A 23,695-nucleotide genomic window follows, 5' to 3' on the forward strand; every position below is an offset into this window, starting at 1 on the left:
AGGTAGTTGTTTATCGCTTTGACATCTGATGGGAGGGCGTTCCACAGGACGGGCGCCACTACCGAGAAGGCCCTCTGCCTGGTTCCCTGTAACTTGACCTCTCGTAGTGAGGGAACCGCCAGAAGGCCCTCGGAGCTGGACCTCAGTGTCCGGGCAGAACGATGGGGGTGGAGACGCTCCTTCAGATATACTGGACCAAGGCCGTTTAGGGCTTTAAAGGTCAGCACCAACACTTTGAATTGTGCTCGGAAACTTACTGGGAGCCAATGTAGGTCTTTCAAGACCGGTGTTATATGGTCTCGGCGGCCGCACCCAGTCACCAGTCTAGCTGCCGCATTCTGGATTAGTTGTAGTTTCCGGGTCACCTTCAAAGGTAGCCCCACGTAGAGCGCATTGCAGTAGTCCAAGCGGGAGATAACCAGAGCATGTACCACTCTGGCGAGACAGTCCGCAGGCAGATAGGGTCTCAGCCTACGTACCAGATGGAGCTGGTAAACAGCTGCCCTGGATACAGATTTGACCTGTGCCTCCATGGACAGCTGTGAGTCCAAAATGACTCCCAGGCTGCGCACCTGGTCCTTCAGGGGCACAGTTACCCCATTCAGGACCAGGGAATCCTCCACACCTGCCCGCCTCCTGTCCCCCAAAAACAGTACTTCTGTCTTGTCGGGATTCAACCTCAATCTGTTAGCCGCCATCCATCCTCCAACCGCCTCCAGGCACTCACACAGGACATTCACCGCCTTCACTGGTTCTGATTTAAAAGAGAGGTAGAGCTGGGTATCATCCGCATACTGATGAACACTTGATGAATGGCTTTTGACTAAAAGCACACAAAAAACTGTGGAACCAATTTTAATGGCAGAACATGCCATGTGTTTAATGCAATTTTGCTTTTCATTTGCTCAGGGTAGCCTACACATACCTGCCAACATCTGAAGCGCCAAAAGAGATACAAATCCCACAATAATATTGAAAGGAAAGCTATTAACAGCTCAGCAGCACATTTTCATTTTATGCTTTCCCAAATGAATGCTAAAGCAAAAGCACCAATACTTCATGCTGCTGCTGTTTAAGGTTAAAAAGAACCCTCTCTTTTAATAGCCCAGGCCACAGTGTATCATTTCATGCTTCACCACTGAAATTTTGGATTCCTTCAAGGAGGAGGAATTTTAAAAATGTGAGGAAAGGGGACAGACGAGCAAGCAGAAAAAGTTTTCCCAAGGCAAATCCAAGGTACGGCTTTAAGGCACACAAATCCACACAAAATGCTGCTGGGAGTTTTGCGTAACAGGTTTTGTTTAATTAGTAAAATGTTCAGCTGTATCAGTCCAAAAGGCAATCTGTGCTAATAAAATTAAGATGAATGGCAGAAAAAGCAGAAAACATGCCAAATTCTAGGCAGCATGGAAAGTTTCTCCTCAGCCCTCATGAAGGGCAACCAGCAGTGGAGGCAAGTTCCCAATGGGACTTAGTAAGGGGAAGCCAGGGAGGCCAACGGTAGGTGGAGCCAAAGTCAATAATAAGCAGAGCTAGAGCAATAACAGGTAGAGCTAAGAAAAACTAGTTTCCCCTAGGGGTTAGGGCAGAATAAGTTGGTGGACCAGTACCCCACTGGCCCTAATGAACCAGCACCCACAATAAATATAAGGAAAATACCTGCCTCCCTATTATCCAATTGCCACTTCTCAAGGTAGGAGCCAACCTTAATCAGGCCATGTATCCAGCCTATCTGAATTCTTGTGAGATTTCAACCTAATTCTTGTTTTCATGCGATTCTGGGTGATGTTGTGTTCTAAAGATACATGGGCTCCTTGTCCTTCCTCTACAGGGGCAAAGGGACCATCTATTGTACAAATCCTCATATAGCTATTTTAAGGAAGCTTTGATCTAAACCAATTAAAGCTCGGGAAGCAATATTTTTTATTAATACAGATTTCACGTTTGTCGCATCCCTTCGGCTCTGGTAGGGCCACATCTTTTAGTCTAATGCATATCAGAACAATTTTGACTTGAAATGTTTTAAAATAAGTTTTCTTTTATTTAAACCACCAAAAGCCATGCAGCTGAGAATTAGAATTCATTATTAACTTATTTGCATATTGAAAATTCTACTTCTGATCACTGTCTTGACTCAAGTGACAACATGCAGGCAGAAATAACATAGCTTATTAAATTATGTGAACATAATACGATGGGCGCAATGATCAGTTCTGGCATAAAAGTTTTTCAGCTGTCAGATAAAAGCCATTTCAGTCGCTAATTATAAATGGAAGAGTTGAAATCGTTGTGGTACATCACTGAGAGAAAAAAAGCAATGTTTTGAGGCACACTTGAAAGATCTCCCTCTAATATTAGCATAACTCTCCCCTCAACATATGTCATCTTTCCAGAACTATACGTAAGAAGATGTTGGACAGCATAACAGTATATTCTGTGTGTTCTAAACAACAGCACTAGAGCAGATTTGTGTAGGGGGAAATGGTCAAACATAAAATAAAACATACACAATCAAAAACTACACCACCTTATTCCTTGCATCAGGTCTAAAAATTAAAACTAAATGCCAGCACTGTTGTAGTAGAATCCATTATTTGATTAAACTAAGCCCACAAACCCAGTAACAAACACTATAAGGCTCAGGTGCATTCACTTCCAAACCTTTTCACTTCCGAGAAAACGTGAAACATACATTTTATTTGTCATCCCTTATTGCACAGCTGAATAGGTGGAACACGTCTTAATGGTTTATTAAGGAGGAATCTTAAGTTTTAGCTTTGGGCAGATTATAATTTTTGTTTCGTCTGCAGTTGTGATCAACAAATCGAACAAGAAGTGCATTGTGTCTAATGTTCTGAAGAACTCCCTGTTCCCCTGACAAAAAACAAAAAAAAAAACAAAAATACAGTGCCCAAAAGCTCACAAAAGGAGGAAAAGCTAAAAGAGTAATTGCCTCAGAAAAGTAGACCTGCTACTTAGCTTTAAAAATAAGTTCTTAGAAAGGGGATTAGTGGGTGCCCATGGGGACTGGTAAGGCAGAAGGCAGGGAGACCAACAGTAGATGCAACCATAGCTTAGAGGCAGATAAAGCCTGGACTAGTTGTAAGCAGAGAGGCTGGCAGGTGGCGGGTGGGTGAGGATGGTGGAGCAGTTCTCCACTGGCCCCAGTGGATCAGCCTCCACTGAAGGGAGGTGCATATGAACATCTCTAGAGGAAGAAACCCAAGAAAAGTACTTAGCACACTAGATTGCATGGTCCTACTGTAATGCTTTTGGATTCTAGCTCATTCTGCTTAATGCTTCTTCCCCCAACGTATACCTGCAATGCCATACACATTGAACTGAGTGCATTTGGTTCTGAATAGACATGCATAGGACAGCCCTGTAAGGATGTCTAGCCCTGAATATGAAACTATTTTGATCAGTTTGACTGCAGACAGTAACCTGCATTTCGAGCATAGAATAATCACTAATGGTTTGCCTGGGTCAGAACAATAAACTCCTAAGTAAAGTGAAATGTTTGGACTACTAAAACATCACAGTACTTGTACTATTTCTCCCTTGAAATGAATTTTGAGGTTTGTGTACACTATCTATTGGAAATTGACTGCACAGAGCTTATTCTGGGAAACGTGCTTACACCTCTCATACTTACAGTCCACAAACAGATTATTGTAATAATTGCAGGAGTTCCAGTGACCATATGCATGGCTGCAGAACCACCACAGGCTTTGAAGTCTCCATGATCAGATTCTTATTGCAAGCATCCTGAGGACCAAGAGGAACTTTCTTTTCTGCGGATGCTCCCAGCTGCATGCCACCATGCTCAACCAACATTACAGGCACCTGCCATATAGACATGGTTCTCTCCCACTGCAATGCTATAGGAATTATTAGCACTGCTTAAAGCAGGGTTGGGGAACTGGTGGTTTATCAGATGTTCTTGGACTACTACATCTCTGACCGTTGGCCAAGAAAAAAGAGAGAGTAAGCAATGCAACAGCCACCCATCTACTCACTACTGGAGATACAAGATATGGAATTGTTAAAGAAACCTGGGTTCCCGGTTGCATTCTTTGTGCTCGCAGCTGGGGCACTGACTGCCTGTGCAGCCTTTCCTATCAGCTGGCCTCTATGCTTCTCTCCTAACCAATCGGAAGAGAGCTGGAAGAGAGAGAGGGACCCAGGTTCCAGGGGTGGCTGATACACATTGGGACTGGTGGGGCAGAAGACAGAGAGCCCAAATAGCAGGTGGCGCCAAAGCTAACGGCAGGTGGAGCCAACTAATTCTTAGTTTTGTCCCCATCTTCCGCCTCCTGCTCCCTGCTGAATTCTGCAAGGGGTTAACACTGAGACTGAGCAAGAGAAGGATGCTGAAAGGCAGTGCCACCTTCTGGACTTAGCTTAAGGAAGAAGAGAGGCAGGTGGAGGCTGGCTGATAGAAGGCTGAGGTTGCTGGGACATTGACCCATTTGCCCTAAGGGATCAGCTTCCTCTGCCCAAGTGGACCATGGAGGGAACTTCACTCCTCCAGACGATCTGGTAAAGAGGAAATGGGGCAGCTGTTGTTTCCCCAGGCACCCATCCCTACTTCTTCTAAAACATGGTGCAACATGTACTGAGTAAAGTAGTCCAGAATTTCTCCGGACCCAGTGTTAGCAACCATGGTCACAGGGTTTTTGCTTCATCACAGGGGTTGTGCTGTGGGGGTTTTTTTTGGTCATCTTTATTTGTTAACAAAAACAAATATTTGTTTGTCAACAGGTGTGATCCTTAAATGTATGGAATTCGCAGGTGATGCCTCCTTAAGGTTGTGGATACGGATCACCCCATCACACCACTGGCAACAGTGTTATGTCCCAGTTGTGTTGGGCATGGGTGAGGGACCCCCTTGGTGGAATCACATGAGTTTTTCACAGCTGTGGCGATTTCCCAACACAACTCAGCAACCTGGGCTGAGCCAACTGTTCTGTGGGGCTGTCAGAAATGGGACGCTGAGCTTATGCTATGCCATTTGCCTCTATGAAGCTGTATCCCATAAAAGATGAGGCCATTGTTATCCCCAGCTTGTGGTGTCTAGTATAGGGGTCTTCACTAACCCCATCTGTTAACCTGCCTCTGAACAACAGCAGCAGCAGCAGCTTCAGAGGAAATATAAAAGCATGAACAGAGAGATAATGTGCAAATTTCTGCAATTACAGACAATATTCTGCAACGGGTTTTGCAGAACACTGTAAGGTGCTGGCAGGTATTAAGTTTCCCTGCCTTGAACAGATTATATACTGTTCATATTTACAAAAGTTCCAGATTCAAAAACAGACATGCAGCAAAAATTTTGTAATAGAATTTTCATAGCTGTGCCGGTTGGCTAGATCAGATGTTTCTTACTCCCTCTGCAGTGCCATAGTGTTATTTGTAACAGGTACTGCTAAAAAGATGCTATTTGGGGCCATGCATTCAGCTTACATTTCAAAGCAACCTCTGGAATGCATTAGTGGGATATTATAATTTATCCCTGATCAGGCAAATGCCCACACAACCCCCCTCTCCTCGCCACCTGTTATGTCATCTCTCTAATTGCAAGTCACTGCAGTGATGCTAAGTGTTCCTCGGTGATGGAGTGCTGCTTCCCTAAGAGATTCCTCCTTTGTAGCTACCCAAAGCTACCTCTTTGTATTCAGAATAAAGAGCTTCAAGTTCCATATATGCAGTGTTTGGCAAAGGAATGGTTGAAGCAAAAAGAGAGGTGCCAAAAATACCAAACTATTACTGTCATGTCTTTTATAGAGTAACATATTTAGACCCGAGACTTTTGTGTATGTGTGCATTTTATACACACACACACACACACACACACACGTGGGAGTTCATACAAAATGTTTGAAACCTACTCACTATATATGTGGCTAGGGAGAGTATATCACACCTCCCAACAAGTAAGAAATAACGTTATAGTATAGCTACACTTTTTGGAAATAGCCTGTTTGTTTGTTTACTTGCATGCTGTTGCCCTTACACAATGAAAATGCTGAATGCTGGTTATTTAAACAGCAGCTTTTAAAATTGTATTCTAAACAAAGGCAAAATACATAAGGACCACCATCTGCACTCACATTTTAAAAATGCAGTTTGGTTACAAATAAGTAAGTTTGATCATTATAAGCTACTGTGAAAGATTTATGATGCTCTCAGTTTTACAGGTTGATTCAAATGGATTTCATCAATGGTTTCAAACTTAAAACTTAGCCATATGCATTTTTTTTAAACAATAACAACAACACCAGAATTCATCTAGCCATCAATCCTTGCTACATGCAAATAACTCAGAAAAGATAAAATGCTGTTATTCTCATTTACTAATTCCCACTCATTATTAAATACTGAAAACGAGCTGCTGAAAATAAGTACAATATAGATAGATACTTTGCTACGTACCTGGGAAACCCCCTTGTACCATTGCTGTATCGCTATGCACTTCAAGGTATCTGCATTCCTGACAAACATTCAGATGCTGAGAGCAGCTCAAATCCTCATCACACACATAGACAGAAAGAGACTCGGAGCTCGTCTTTCTTCTGACGACCTTGGGCCTGACAGAGAGATTTCCCTCGCCTTAAGGGCAAGCTGTCAGTCCTCTTTCTATTGCGAGATGTGATCAATTATACTTAATTTCAGGCTTGCCCACAAGCCAAATAGTTACGCCTGTCAGCAAAACTGCCGGCACAACTATGCAGCAGGGGAAAGAAAATCCCTGGCTTCCCACATCTGACCCACTGACGCTCTACTGCTGCTAGTGCTGCTGCTGCTGCTGCTGCTGTGTTGTTGCACTGCTGGAAATCACTAATATTCGAATGGCATCCCTGTCCCGAAACACAAGTCAATTTATACACAATGCTGCCCCTTTCCTCCTCAGACAGCTACACTGATGTGTAGCTGATGTGGTTCTAAATGACCCGCTCTTAATTACAGCAAAATGGTTTATGACATCCAGTCACATGCCTTTAGAAATGCATGTTTCTGGTTCCAATCATCAATGAACGCCTGTCAGCCTAGCAGAGTTTCATAAGTATTACCTTTCGGTTTTCGCATTAAATGGGAGATGCAGCAGAGGATCATGTCTGCAACCCAGAAACAAAACTATCTGCTCTCTTGACATTGATCCAGTCCAAATTCTTATCATTGCCCTGTGGATTATAAGGCGTTTAATTCCTTGTCAGTAAAATGCAGGAAAAGTGAGACATTTAAAACATTTTAAAAATATTGCTTTTTCATAGCAGTTAAATTTAATCACAAGCCTGCATAACAGTCATTCAACACTGAGATTTCCTATATATTATTTGCTCTAAATGCAGGGGGAGAATCTGAAGAACGTTTTCTAGGATTCCCTGCCCCTCCCATCCCAAAATACATGGGCATGTGTACATTCATTGACATATCATCTGCTCAGTGTATTAACAGGGAAAGAGCCAAAATGTTGTTATTGGTTACAACTCTCCAAATAGTTTTGGGGGACCACATTTTAAGGGTTCCAACACTGCCTCAGCAGCTGTAAAAATCTGTGCACTGGTACTTTAGTCATGTCACACTACAGAGACCGTGGCAGTGCATGCTTGATGAAATCTTACATGATTGGACAGGAATATATTCTTGCATTCCACCGCCCTTTAAGGAAGGTATGATGGGACAGGTCATTGAAAGAAAGAATAGGAACAATGCCAACAAAAAATTACTTACAAAAATCCATCACATGAAGATAAATGCACAGCATCAAAATTAAAACCCAAGCTCCTTGCTTACAACCCTGCTTTTGTGTCACTATTGAGAGAATGAAACATTTTGTAGTACGTTAAGAAAATACAATAACTGAACAAAAATTAAATATCGAAAGTCTGTATTTTTCAGAGAGGTTTCTAAAGTTATTTTGCCTTGTCCACATCAGGTTCAGCAATGTTTGCTGGTGACTGCAGTGACATCTATTGGAGAGGTAGTGTTTGACTACAGACTCCTGTTCACTTTAGGATAGCTATATATACTGCTATTTTTTCCATTGATCAAATTATTTTCCCCTTCCCCTTTTGAGTCCTACTTGTCCAAAGAAAGGAAGAATTGGAGATACACTCTTCAATAACATAACCACACAGTCAATGCAAGTCAAGTGTCTGTGAACTAATACATGGTCAAATTGGTCAAATCCATATAAACATATAGCAAAATATACATACTATTGTATTGTGTCATGTACAGAAGAACACGGTTTTATAGATTTCTTCCGCAAAACAAAACATATCTAAGATTGGGCTTATTATTAGGCCACCTGAGGTGGTTTAAAGAACATGCAGATGGGAATTCATCCAAAACTGTGTCAAGATTTGAATCTGCTGTGGGTTCGGAACCTAGCATAGGGATTCAACCTGTGCACCACTAGCAAAATGGAAACTAGTTTGACCAGAAAATAAGCCTTATAAGTCACATGGTACTCCTTGACCCTCTAAAGCAGGCATGGCCAAACTTGGCCCTCCAGATGTTTTGGGACTACAATTCCCATCATCCCTGACCACTGGTCCTGTTAGCTAGGGATGATGGGAGTTGTAGTCCCAAAACATCTGGAGGGCGAAGTTTGGCCATGCCTGGTCTAAAAGAAGGACCATGTGAACCTCCTCCAACTCCAATCAAAACCAGCAGCATGACGCAAGGTCAGAGATGATGGGAACTGCAGTCTGATAAGAAAAGCCCATCTAGACCAGTATCCTGTTCTCACAGTGGCCAGCCAGATGCCTCTGGGAAATCTGCGAACAGTAACAGATTTTCAAAGGCATACTCCAACATTGGAGGCAAAACAAAGCCTTCATGGCTAGTAACCATTGATAGCCTTGTCTGCCAAGAATTTGTCTAATCCTTTTCTGAAGTCATTGGAGTTGGTGATCATCGCTTGCTTCCTCAGAAAGTTAGAAAGGGATCTACCATGCATCTTCTGCTGTGAAGACCGAAGCAAACAAGTCAGTCAACGTCAAACTCCTTTTCCTCCTTTAGCATACTTTTGACATCCTTGTCAGTCAACAGATCAACTGCCTCCCCACATGGGCTCATTGGCAATATATGCAATGAATTTGTTACAAGTTTCTTTATATTTTTAACAATGTGATCTTTGGTTATTATTACAGGTGGCAAATATTTTCCATACATCCAATTGATGCACAACCGTGGACGTGTGGGTCGTTTTGGACCCAGAAGAGGGCAGAACGTGATGCAGAACATGGCAGGATTATACGTGCTCCTCTGACACACATGGGAGTTAGGAACAGAATCCCCGTGCAAAATAGTCGCCACCCTGTATTTTCCAGATTTGGGGCAGGATGCGGAATCCGTCAATATTATGTCCCAATAGGCAAAGTTTGAGCCCAAACTTTTCATTTTAGAAATTTACTGACAAACTTACAAAAAAGCAAGCGAAAAACAACAGCAGGAGCATTTTTTCCTGAATTCAATATATTTTGAACTTAAGCTAGGCAAAGGGCTTGTTGGGAGCAGAGCCACACACATTTTCTGCAAATACTCCACAGCAGGCACTGTAACTCTGCAACGGCTTGACTTTAATCCTAAAGGTGCGCTCCTCCATTGTCTCCTGAGATAGATGGATGCTGACAACAACTCTGAAATTGCAGATGGCTCAGATCAACCTGCCCTGCCCCACACAGCAGCTGCTGGAGCTTTTGAGTGAATGCAGGGAAATAGCCAACACAGAGTTTGCTACAACACATACCTAAGCCATCCACCATCACTCCTTCCAATCCAACAATTGTCTTCCCACCCCGCAAATGCAAAACAATTAAAACAGACATTTGTTATAGCAAGAGACCCACACTATGTCCACTGTTGCTTGCTTGCTTTCCCACACAAAACAAATAAACAACAAGTAGGAAGCACTCCCTGTTTTTTCCTTGGTACCAGAGCAAGCTAAAATCTGCGAGATCTGACATTCATTGAAACAATCCTCAGCACTGGCTACATAAATAAGAGAAACTAAAGCCTACGTTTGATATTAATCTATGGATACCATCTACCTCAGAGGACCAATTCCATTTTCATGAGCTTAGTGAAAAATACATATTTTTTCCACATTCAAATTATGAGTATCATAGGAACACAGGAAGCTGCCTTATACTAAGTCAGACCATTTGCCAATCTAGCTCAGCATTGTCTACACTGACTGGCAGCAGCTCTCCAAGGTTTTAGAAAGGAGCCTCTCCCAACCTTACCAGGGATTGAACCTGAGACTTTCTGCATGCAAAGTAGATGTTCCACCACAGAGCTATGGCCACTCCCTTTGGCAACATTTAACTGCAGTTCTACAATGTGCTTACCACACAACAATGCTATTTTAGAAGGCACCATTCTATACAGAGCAACCCTATTCAGAAATTCAGTCGATCTAGTAAAACTAAGTAAGACAACTTACCATCTGTGTAAGTGTCATCTTCTTCCTCCTCCTCCTCCTCTTCCTCCGTCTCTTCAGAGCGGGACTTTTCTTTGTAAGGAGGTGGCAATTTCATGGGCGGTGGAGTTTCACTTTTCTTCTGAAAGAGAAGAGAAGCTCAGTACATTATGCAGAAAACCTTCAGAGTTGCTTCCTTCTTCAGCTCAAGAAATCACTTATGGAAGCATATCTTCGATTTTAAAGTTTCAGAAGCTTCAGGTTCAGTGAAATTTTTGACTGCTTTAAAAACAACACACACACACTATGTTTCTAAATCCGAACCAAAGAGCAGAAAATGCAGAACATGGATTTCATAGCGGGTTCTGAACGAACACCACTACCCCACCCCGCTAAAGGACTTCATTATAAATATACATACCAAAACCATGATAGCAGCAAGGTTTACCTTACTTAGCTGACAACATCAATTAAAAACATTCCCCCCCTTTTTTTGACAAGAACCTTAATCCTTTTAAAAACAAATCTGTTTTTTGATGTGCTGTTTTGATAATGCTCTACAGGCATTATAACTTACAATATTTTACTTGGAGCTCAGCTCCATTTCAGATACGTTATACATTACAAAACTTTCAATAAAATTCCATTACCTCACATAAATAAAGGCACTTTCGATAATGATGCATATAGTGGTGCATATCAGTCCCAAAGAAAGGAGCTCAGGAGTACTGCAGCAAACACATCCAAGCATCTGTTTCCTTGGCTCCAAGTAACTGAATCATTCTTTAGCTGCACAGTTTTACTGAATTATGCTCAATTGCATCTCATGCAATCACAATGCTAATAGCTTGGTGCACTTTAGTAAACAAATGGTAAGTACCAGATGTCATGAGAGCAACGCAAATGGCCGGAAAATCCTTTTTCTACAGGAGAGAATGATTACCAAAGGTCCACATGCCATTTTTTTGAAAAATCCCCACCCCCACCTCCTGCCATAGCCTGTAATAAAAGCAACATCTTGAAGGATGTCACAATCTTGTATGAACCATCGGCATTTATATTAATATACATATGATTCTAAATCAGCTTGTGGTTTTTTCTTGTGTGTATATATATAAAACAAATTTCATTCAGCTAAAAATAAAAGCAAGTACTAAACAAAAACCAAAGTAATGTTAAAAGGTAAAGGGACCCCTGACCATTAGGTCCAGTAGTGATCGACTCTGGGGTTGCGGCGCTCATCTCGCTTTATTGGCCGAAGGAGCGGGCGTACACTTCTGGGTCATGTGGCCAGCATGACTAAGCCGCTTCTGGCGAACCAGAGCAGTGCATGGAAACACCATTTACTTTCCCACCGGAGCAGTACCTATTTATCTACTTGCACTTTGACGTGCTTTCGAACTGCTAGGTTGGCAGAAGCAACGGGAGCTCACCCTGTTGCGGGGATTCGAACCACCGACCTTCTGATCGGCAAGTCCTAGACTCTGTGGTTTAACCCACAGCGCCACCTGTGTCCCAACCAAAGCAATGTTACCTTGTTGCTAAAAAAAGCTTCATAGCAACAAAATTACAAGCAAAGCTAAACTTTCTCTAAAATGAAAACCATTCAATCACATGAGCAATATAAAGAAGTTCAGGCATTAGAAGAAAATAGGACTGCTTGGGTAGAGTGCAAGGATATCTGCTACCGAAACCCAACAGAATTTTAAGGATAAACGGTATCTCATGTACTTAAAACTAAAATTCATTTGGGAGTCTCAAGTTATAATGAGTTACAATGGCAGGTTCCATTTTTTTCTACCTTGAAATTTCTCCTCACCAAGCTGTAACTCCTGTTACAGGGTAAACTCCATTTGAAAACTGAAGGAGCTCCAGCACTGAGTGATGGTTGGGTCAATGGGCTGCTATTCTAATAAATACTTATTTTGTAAAGTTATAATTTGTTAGTTGAGTTGGGTGTACCAATGGAAAATCTTGATAAAAACCTAACTAACCGATTCTCCTGAGTTTATATAAGCTTTAGTGCAAAGCTGATCCTTCAGGACTGTGACTAGGAGCCTATTGTAACATGTATTATTATACATATACTTGACTTCTATTTTAGCACAGGAGACTCAACACACTGGGAATTTGTCAGTGAGATCTCTAATCATATGCCATCTCCAGAACTCATGTATGTCATTAGCCTTTAATCAAATCCTATGTGCCTGTGTGCCCTATTAGAACTTAAGTGATGGAGAGGAATGCTTACTGCTTACAATAATAAAAAAAAGAAACCATTAGCAGAACAACCACATTTTGCTCCTGTTATGAACAGCCAGGAATACTGCATAATTTAACAGTACAACTTCTACCCGCAAGGCTCATGGAAGATAATTTAAAACTTTATTTGGAAAAAAAAATGCTTGAGAAGCATCTTCACAATAAAATTGCTTTCTTAACTGGCAGTTTGGGGATACCCAAATGTTAAAAGGGGAAGTTGGCATTGCTATAAGGACATGGATTTGATGTAGACAATGTAGATAGAAACTGATTAATGATCCATGGACTTTCTTTAGTGATCAGGCAGAAAATATCTTCTCAGTGTAGCCTCTCAGACCCTGAAATTTCCCTACAAAGGTATCAGGGATGGTAACATCAAGTGATGAATGTGTGTGTCTGAAATCAAAGACTCCTGGAGCACAGGTGGATTTAGGGGAGCACAACCAGTTGGGTCACACTGGGCACAGAGACTCAGGGGCGCTGCAGGGGATGCCACAATTGAAATGGGGCATGAGAGGTGGCACAGGGCCTAGTTCAGAGCCTCCTCAATAGAAATCAGGGCCCCTGAATTGATGTCTAGCATCACCACTGACGCTATCTATTTACCTGTGGTCACATTTGAAATCTTATGTGAAGGCTGGGGAGCTTCAATGTACTAGCCTATTAATATACATGGGTAAGTGCCAATTATACTATTCTCTTACCTACAGGGAATGGTTGTAAATTAGTAGCACAGCTCTGCATAGAAACAATTAACACCACCACCACTCCTGTCTGAAACCCTAGACTGAAACTGCCACTCAGTGTAGAAAATACTGAACTAGATGAAACAATGGCCTGCATCAACTACATTCCCAATAAAGAACACCAGTGTGGAAGAATGCTTCACAGATTGAGGCCCACTTGGAAAATGAGTAAAAGAAGGAAAGGAAAGAAACTGGAAAGAAAAAAAACTTATTTATTTTTTCTTTACATATAAGGTACTGTTTTTTTTAAAAAAAAGCAGTGAAGAAGAAGATATAGAACATCACTATAACAATGGTTAACAGTCAACAGTTACTAGAAAACACTTAACAAGCCACAGAAGACTACAGGTACTGTTGATCATGCCAAACCATGCCTCCTGCCCCTCACACTTGAATTTAAGCATTTTGGATTCCATTTTTAAGTGAAACTACAAACTAGAACTGCCATGAGAAAAAAGAATGTATAGGACGGTATTCAACTAAATAGTTCTGTGGTTGTAAGTATTTCCATTTAGGCAATGCAAATTCCACTCTCTCTCCCCACACAACTACTGTACCCTCCCCCAAATCTGTTCTGGAAGCTGGGGAGTGGGGAAACAGAACAGATGGGGGGACAGGGAGAAAAAAGAGAGGGGTTCCATTGCACAGCCAGAAGTCCTTGCACTAATGGAACTACTTTGTTAGCAATTGGATATCTAGTTCTCTCCCTCCCTCTCTCTCTCTGTATAATCTACTTTTTAAATGGTTCTGTCTTCAGAAGATGAAGAACCAGGATATATGTCTTTTCACCTGTGGCATTAAATCTACCTCCATAGCCTAGGCTCACGTAGCTTTCTGCTATCTACAATACGAGGTAAACATACGAATTAATCTGTACTTATCTCTGGCTGTTAATAGCTTGTCGAATGAAATGTCTTGGATCACTTTCTGTATTTACAATGAGCCAAAGCCCAGAGGCAAAGGATGAAATCATCACCTTGAACAAGCCTGGCTGATTTCATTGCAGCCTAGACTGGAAAAATACTACTGCTGGTGCCTAGGAATGTGACACATTTGACTCTCTCTGCTGGAGTGGGTCGTGTAAATAGGATTCTGGCTACTAGTAATTTCAAAATGTTCATTCATAAATTAATGTTCATTCATTATGTACGCCAATTCTATTGGAACAATCCCAGCAATAGTTTGATTGCCTTTTCATCTTTACCAGCTCACTGTAAACACAGGAATAGTTTATCTACTAGTTTGTTAAGTTTGTTAGCTTGTTAAGCTAAAATAAAAGAATCCTGAGTTACCATTTTAGGGACTTTCCAAAGGGATAACTGCATTAGTCTCTTGCACTAAACAGAAAAAATAATTTGTGGCACCTTAAAGACTAACAAATTGATTACGGTGTAAGTTTTCATGGCCCAGAGTCTACTTGATCAGATGTATTGGATGTTCTCCTAAATTGGATATTACAGTTATTTATATAAACACATCCTGGCTACAAACGTTATATACACTAGAACTGCATGCATACTTTAAAAGAGAGGGATAGAAAGAGAGACAGAGACCAGTTGCCACCACTAGACCATCTACTGGGGTGTGGCTTCTCCATCTTCCACTAACTTCCTCCCCTGCCAAAAACAAAGCAGAGCATAACCACTAAGCAAGCTTTGAGTGTATGGATTCTACCAGCTCCCATGCACTTAAACCTTTGCATTTGTGAATGAGCTGTCAAATATAGCAAATACGTTATTACCAAAAAATGATTTTCATGTTCTAAAAATACAAAGAGGAAGAAAATCACTAGTGACTCAAGTAATTAGCAATGATAATCTGGGCTGAAACCAAACATGGCCCATAGGCTCAACACACAATAGTTCAATATTCTGATTTTCTGATGCAGCTCTGATACAGAAATCTCCAAAGGGAAAAAAATCCATTATTGGTAGGCAAGCAGAGTATGTCTTAAATTGTTATGTTTTATTTTATATCTTGATTGCCTACATGAAAAGGTGTACATGCATTTAATTTTACAGAGTTATAGTAGCAAAGAAAGAGATATCTTTCACAGCTTTCAGGAGGATTAGTGAACTCGGCTCTTGAACTGTAAAAATGCAGCGATCGGGAATCTAGAAGGTTAAAAGGGTGATACACTGCAAATGGATGGGGTTTTTTTCTTCTTCTTTTTTTCAGATGAGCTGCTACAGAGAATGAAAATCAGCCACGAATACTCTAACTACTTATTGGGGGTTGCTTTATTCAAGGTCCAAATCACAGCAGCATAATCTCCATTTTATGCAAATGAGATATATTAATTATGCAAATCAGACTTGCTATTTCTGCATAACCAATTTGTCTCATTTTCGTGAGACACTTCACCTCTGCTCCTGCCATGTTCTAGGAGAGACAGCAAGGGAAAACACAAGGGAAGGTCTTTACCTGACCATTATTTCCACTGTTAGAGGAGAGAGAACCTTCTGACTCCAGTCTTGCACCTCTTCAGCACTAACCCAGAAATAGAGTTGGAAGATGCAGAAAGTCTGCCTTCCTTCTGCATGCACACTAAAACTTTCTTCTTAATTAATATGAAAAAAACAAGTTCCTTGGGTAGGATGGGAAAATCTTCTTTTGTAATAGCTACTGTGCAACTATTTCTTTTTCTAATCAAGCAACATCCTTTACTCAGTTAGGAAAATGAGATTTATTTCTATTCTTTTGAATTTATTCAGTTACATTCAATGACATGAGTACTCAAACTAATCAGCAATTTTTTAAAAAAAACACACCCCATGACACCTTATAACACAACACACTAAAATCCATTGACAAACACAAAATAAAAAGTAGTAGTAAATTTAAAAGCACACAAAAATCTTATTTTATATATATATATATATATATATATATATATATATATAGCCCAGATAGTAGCATCTACACATCTGCCAGGAAAGGGTTTTCATGAGGTACCCTTACCATGGCCCAGTCCTAACTTTGGTTTTATCTATCACCCTGCCAATTCATCAATTCATCCCTCTAATTTCAAGGCATTCCCCAGCCTCCATTATGATTTCCAATATATGCTTAGGGTTTGCACATGGGGATGATCTACACATCAGATTTGTGAATTATCGGGGGGGGGGGGGGGAGGCATTACTGATGCCCTCCACAGGCCGCCCCACCCCCGTGGATTCTCAGCTTTCAAAATAATTTTAAAACATGCCTTTTGGGGTTTGCTTACCAAGCAAGAGCAAGGGGCAGGGAAATTTCAACACTATTTTAATCTGAATCCGTTTTTATTCTGTTTGGTTAGATATTAGCTTGTGTTGTCCACTCCAAGGCAGACGGAGCAGGTTATGAATCCCAAAACGTACTCTGAGGACTGGTATAGTTCCCTGTGATGGCAGCTGGAGTGCATAAAATGTTGGGACCTGATCCAGCCACCCCTGTTTTCCCCCCAATGGGAAACACACACACAAACCCTCTAGAGTTAAAAACTAGTTGGAGTCAAATCTATAGACTTATTTACATTGGTTAAATTATGAGCATAAAGGCCCCAAACCTACAAATCAGCCTATGCATTTTCTTGGTTCACTCTGAACATTTAACTGAAAAGGCAAAAATTTCTTTAAGACTGGAACCCTACACTTACCTGGGAGTAACACCTATTGATCGCAGTGGGACTTGCATGCATACGATTGAGTTGCAAATGGCTTAAATATAGACACCTCCCCCTCTTCAGCAAAACTGGTTTTTTGTGACTCACTCAAATATGAACATTAATCCACATTTCTTTTTTAATTAAGCCGCTACTGAGTTATTGCTTTTAATGTTATCTCATTTTTATGCATGACATTATGAATAGCAGTAAAGTTCAATTGCAAGTATAAAATACATATTTTTATTTGCCTTTCCAAATATATAAGCAAATCTACACACAGGCACACGAAATCTCTAGATATTATCCTTGTGTTTAAAGGAATTCCTCCCTGTGTCTTAAAATGGAAAAAAACTACCTTCTGTATTATGCATTGCTACGGGAAGTTTACTTTGTAAGTGAGAGATAGCATCTGCAATACCTTTCCACAGTCTCCCTCTGGGTCTTGAACTTTGTGGTCCTTATTTTTCTTGGGGTTGACAATGGAAACTATCTGCCGAATACATAAAAAAAAATACATTGTTTATACATTCATTCCATACAATTGGGGGCCTATAACAAAGCGAGAAGCTCCTGTTCAGGATTCTAGACAGCCATCTTGTCTTGCAGGATATTACAAATCACTCCCTCCCCATCTGGCTTCCCATTCAACCCCAACTCAGCATGCTCAGTCCTCATTTGGCAGCTACCTTGTGCCTTTAAATCCCCGCCCCTAAAGTTTTACTCTACAAAATTGCATGTTCCACACAAAAGAGGGAGATATCAGCAGGCTTGGGGAAACTCTTTGTCGGCTATGCAAGATTGGTACTCGGAAAACAAATTTTCTGTTTAGTACATATTGGAAAGACTTTAGGCTCGAGGGATATACTTTGTTCCCGCAAACCCTGGAATCCACCAAGCAGAGCCAAATGCAAAACAAAGGCAAGAGATGGAAGCAATATAGAACTAAGGAAAGGGTTAACCGGAGCATATATTCAGTCCAGTAGTTTGTTTCCAGTACCAGAACAGAGCTCAGTTTTGTTACAAGAAAATCAAAGCTCTCCTGCAAGGAGGCTGAAAGTCCTCCTGCCGATGGAAGGAACCCTCCCATTCATGGAAGGGTGACCTGGGATCAAAATCATTATTCTGGAGGTACAGAAAAATGAGTGATAGTTCAGAATACAGTTGATTAATTCGGAAGCTGAATTTCTTGAAGAGCAAATGTGAGCACTCTTGACTATACAAACTGTGTACCAAACACAAAAAGAAAACTGAGCTCCACTAGAGCCAGGATAGGGAATCTGTCATCCTTCAGATGTTGGGCTCCAGCTCCCAGCAGCCCACAGTCGCCATGTCCATTAGGAATGATGGAAGTTGTCTCCTAGTTTGAGGAAACCCAGAGGTTCCACACCTCTGTGCTAGAGACACACTAAAGTCTTGGGCTACCTCCTAACTGCCGGAAGTAGGTATGGGGTGATATTACATTCTGATGCTGTATTTGTTTGGCTGAATTTGTATTTGAAGGTTGCCATCTACCTTGAACCCTTCTGTTCTAGGATGAGATGAGAAGGAAACTAAAAAAAAAAAAAGAGGATGTAGGTCTTTTGTTTTAAAAATGCACACACCTTCTACAGCATGCATCGTAACTTACCCTTGGAAGAGTAGACAAACTCTGAACAACAAACACTATGGGGTTGCCTGCATTTTTTATGGCTTCCACAGCTTCTTCATGAGTTGCATTCTGCAGGTCTGTTCCAGACACCTGCAGAGCAAGAAGCCTATTTAGATGCTCTTCTGCACTGTTCACAGTACAAGATGCAACAGAAGCTCTCAGCCAGTAAAAATTAAACGCCCGAAAAAAGGTCACCAAGAGGTTTACTATAGCAAATATATTTAACTAAATGAGTGGTTCAAAATTGTCCTTAATCAAATCAGCACGGTATTCAGTCCGTGACAAGTGATGCATTCACATTTACAAATAATTGTCTTAAGACATGCAGGCATAAGAAAATGCATAGAAACAGTAGCTGGACAGGAACCTGGCAACACATGGCTCTCTTCCTCAACTGTGGTTGCGTTGCTAAGACATTCTTTCCTTATGGTTGATTTCTTCTCGTTGACAAAGTGGCATGTTTCACATGTTTCATTTTGAGAGAGGAAGTAATGCATATTTGAGAATCTGCCTTCATGTCAGAAATTAGACTTGGCGAGTCCGAGTAGTTTCAGTCACTAGTGATATGCACATATACAGAAAGCATGAACACAGGAATCCTGTATTAAATTGCACTTCCTGTATTTATGCATAGTATTAACACCTCCAGTGGGACTTCTGCATTCTCTCCCATAGGCTTAAGGAGCACACACATCTCCATGTGGAACCTGGGCAAACCCACCCTTCAGATATTAACAATGTGTGCAAATACAGAACACTCAGCTCAAACGTCTTGAATTCATACATCTTGAACTCACAAATGCAAGTTTACTATGTATACTTACAGTTAAGGCTGATTTGATTTTCTGTTCGAAATATGCATTTAATGCTTGAACACATACAGCTAAGACGGGTGTGTACAGACACAACTTTTTAAAGATACAGATGTCTGTCTGAACTTACCTCAAGTATTTTATCCCCAGTTTTGAGAGCTTTTGTTCGGCCTGCTGGGCTGTCTTCCAAGACTTGCTTGATAAATATACCTTTAAGTTCTTCTCCATTCTTTAAGCGTTTTATAACTGTATGTCCGCCAACAATACTGATGCCAAGTGGCACATGGGGTTCTCGAAAAATTTCAACACTGTAGAGAGTAAGACAATCCTTTGAACATGAGAGGGTTCAGTTACGTGATTTTTGTTTCACTCTGCAGTCCTGATGCTAATCTAAACATATTGTTCTTTGTAAGGTGTAACATAAGCCTTTTAAAACGAGAAGCGATTTGTATGTTATGTTATAGTCTGGTGGAAATTGCTGAAAAGCCGTCTCAGTATCTCCTTCTGATGAAACACGCAAAAGCAGGGAACTCAACCCACTCAGCGATTCCAGAAGGCCTCAGTCTGATGTTATAAGAGATGATGGTACAACCCCTGTCCTACGAACAACAGAAAAGCCAGATGACAGCAACAACTGAATTTGCTTGCTGGAAACTAATTTAAAGGAAATGTTCCTGCATTTTATCATGAGAAAATGACACAAGAAGAACCCTGCTTGATCAGATCAAAATATTCACCTAGTACAGCAACCTACTCCCTCTTAAGTCTTCTGTGTATTGCATTATTTCCACTCTTCACTATAGTAACAACATACCCAATATGCCCTTCTCTCTCCTTTCCATCGAGTTTGTATTCAGGGATAACTGTGTCCCACTGATTCTCTCATTCTACCAGGTTACTGATATACCCACTATATTTATGTTCTTATTTAGCATCTTACTCCCCATCTCCAATTGGCTTTTATCCCATATATTAGTCTAGAAACTGCTCTGTAACCTGTAAAAAAGCAGTCCACTTCTATTGCAGTCCAAATGAAACCCATTCTTTGTGTACTGGCTTTGCTTGTCTTACAATAGTCAACAATGCCTAACAAATCTAGACCTTACACTTATATCCATACTTTGGAGAACCCTCATCACCATACACACACACACCACACCACACCACACACCTAGTAGGGTTACATTTAAAGTAAAAAATATATATTGCCAGAACAGAATCTGATGTACTGACAAAAGCCAGTTAGATTAAAGTTATTCCACTGGTCCATACTGCCAATAGAAAGACTTGCATCCAAGCACAGACTGCAGGTCTTGGGTTTCCAATGGAAGTTGTGACTGATGCGCTTGAGAACTCCAGCTAAACCACTAGGGAGCTCACATACATGCACACACAACCCTGCACTTCAGCTCTTTGCCAGCTGCATTCAGCATGCAGGCCATATGCTGGGAAGCCCAGAAAGAAAAACTGCTGTCCAGTTGCCATCATCAATTAGTTTATCATTTTAACTATGCCACTGGGTATCTTTAAAGTCTGCTCCCTACTTCCTTTCCTAGAACTCGTCATTCAACATCCAGGTGAAATGAACTCGGGTAAGTTGGCAGGCACATGTTGCTTTGTGAAACACTAGCAAATCCACACAGATTGAAAGGCAAACTAGGCATAAAAATGATAATCTGTTTTTGCCACTCAGTTAAATAAAACAGTTCTGATGCAGAGGTGCACATCTTTCAGAACCATGTACATTTTGTCATTGTTTTTAACAATGACAGCAATTCCTGCCAGGCCCTCAGGGTTTTCAACAGCAATTCCTGTCAGGCCCTCAGGGTTTTATAGATTCCCTCAAATTTTGGGGATTTAGTAGATAGACTCACAAGTATCCCAATAAGTGCATGACACAAAAAGCCCAGCATGCATGCACACACATCTCTTCTCTTCTTGCAGCAGCTGGATGTAAAGCTACTTTAAATAGTGCTGGGACTCAGCTACACTGGAAAAGAAAAAGCACTTAATATGCATTGTATAAAGGTAAAGGGACCCCTGACCATTAGGTCCAGCCGCGGACGACTCTGGGGTTGCGGCACTCATCTCGCTTTATTGGCCGAGGGAGCCAGTTTACAACTTCTGGGTCATGTGGCCAGCATGACCAAGCCGCTTCTGGCGAAAAAGAGCAGCACACGGAAACACCATTTACCTTCCCGCTGGAGTGGTACCTATTTATCTACTTGCACTTTGACATGCTTTTGAACTGCTAAGTTGGCAGGAGCAGGGACCAAGCAACGGGAGGTCACCCTGTCACGGGGATTCGAACCGTCAACCTTCTGATCAGCAAGCCCTAGGCTCTGTGGTTTAGACCACAGTGCCACCTGCATCCCGTACGCATTGTATAAGCATTATAATAACACTGTGAAACCAGATGGTGCTGTGGAGGCCCGTTTTTTCCAACCTGATTTCTCATACAAAGTTAACAACGTGTTTAACTGAAACGCTTCTTTGATGTGTCTAGATCTAGCCCTGGGCAAGCATTGCTATAGAGCCACTTCACAAAATACAGTTCACCACTGAGAGTGTAAGCTAATTGCATGTCCATGATGAACGGACCTCTACAATATTTATAGGGACGCGGGTGGTGCTGTTGTCTAAACCACTGAGCCTCTTGGGCTTGCCAATCAGTAGGTCGCTGGTTTGAATCCGCATGATGGGTGAGTTCCTGTTGCTCTGTCTCAGCTTCTGCCAACCTAGCAATTTGGTAGCAGGCCAGTACAAGTAGATAAGTAGGTACTGCTGTGGCGGGAAGGTAAACGGCGTTTCCGTGGGCTCTGGCTTCCATCACGGTGTTTTGTTGAGCCAGAAGCTGTTTAGTCATATTGGTCACATGACCCAGAAATATGTCTGTGGACAAACGCCGGCTCCCTTGGCCTGAAAGTGAGATCAGTGCCACAACCCCATAGTTGACTTTGACCGGACTTAATCATCCTTTACTTTTTTTACCTTTTACAATATTTACTTATTTAATAAACTAACTGTACTGCTTAACTATAAGAAAAACCTCACAGCATTTTATAAAAAGTATAAAACAATGAGATTATCAGTAAAAACAACTATTTAAAAACTTCAAAAATAATTAAAATCAATGATAAGCTAAGAGCCAAATCAAAACACATCTCAGCATTCTACATATCTGGATACACAATACATGCATTTTAAGGGCATACACCTTAGGGACACACACACACAAAAAAACCTAATGTGTGAACCTGCCCTCATTTAGAGGTTTGTGACTACCAGGCACTTTGAATGCAAGTGGTATGCCTAGATAGCAAAACCTGCATGTAGGAATACACAGGTGAACCAACATTCGTTGATAATTTAACTACAATGGAAAACTGGCAAGTTTCTAAAAACAACAGGATTGATATAATAAAGCTTTTTCAGCAGGACATCTGCTAAGCATTAATTGTATCTGTAGTATTTAGCAAAGCTGGAATCACAACTACCTCAGTGCTATTCATGAATGGATTAACTAAACGGTCAAGCAAACAGTCACTGGCAAAAGATGAAAAGTTAAGGCAAGCATATACTCCACGCCAAAAGGCCTCAAATAATTTCTAAGGCAGGAGAAATGTTGAAACATTTATCAACATACGTTTGCGGTGTTCCCCAGTGACTGAAAACTGGAGTTTCTTCTCCTTCTCCTTCTTCTCTCTCAGGCAATTCACTAAATAAGTAAAATAAAAATAAATGTTAGCTTCCCACACTTTCCTGCTTCCTAACATTCATTCTTTATGCTCCACACACCTTTACCACCTTATCTTCGCTTACAACAGATATTCAGCGGACAAAACAGATACATCTTTTATCAGTTAATAGATTTTTCCATGCTCTTGGAAGTGAGCACACTCTGGCTTTGCACAACAGGGCAAGAAATCCAGGTCCTCTTTATTAAAGCTAAAACCATTGAAGAAAATAGTTCTGCCTCGTTACTTATTTCAGTTCAGGCAAAATAAGGGTGTGCATAGTGTCACTGTATACAGGAGATGTTCAAGTATTTGTCTGAACATGTGAATATTCAAAGTATATTCGAATATACACACACCTCACACAATTGTGTGGAGGGTTCTACTCATGTTCAAGTGAATAAGAGTAAAT

The 23,695-nt window shown here is 41.1% G+C and overlaps 1 protein-coding gene across 12 annotated transcripts in view; it reads right to left on the reverse strand.

Moving 5' to 3' along the window:
• The window catches only part of PATJ (PATJ crumbs cell polarity complex component), a 150,872-nt gene that overhangs the window by 75,596 nt on the left and 51,581 nt on the right, over window positions 1–23,695 (reverse strand). For 10 of the 12 annotated variants that reach the window (XM_077928678.1, XM_077928676.1, XM_077928675.1 and 7 more), the window contains 5 exons: window positions 23,193–23,264; window positions 19,677–19,854; window positions 18,714–18,824; window positions 17,505–17,576; window positions 10,457–10,574 (listed from right to left, as the gene is read on the reverse strand). In XM_077928678.1, the coding sequence (XP_077784804.1) occupies window positions 10,457–10,574; window positions 17,505–17,576; window positions 18,714–18,824; window positions 19,677–19,854; window positions 23,193–23,264 (551 nt within the window). The remainder of the gene's footprint in view (window positions 1–10,456; window positions 10,575–17,504; window positions 17,577–18,713; window positions 18,825–19,676; window positions 19,855–23,192; window positions 23,265–23,695) is intronic. The other 2 variants (XM_077928674.1, XM_077928672.1) reach the window with 1 other exon arrangement.

This window comes from Podarcis muralis, chromosome 5 (genome assembly GCF_964188315.1).
Source record: "Podarcis muralis chromosome 5, rPodMur119.hap1.1, whole genome shotgun sequence".
NCBI classification, from domain to species: Eukaryota; Metazoa; Chordata; class Lepidosauria; order Squamata; family Lacertidae; genus Podarcis; species Podarcis muralis.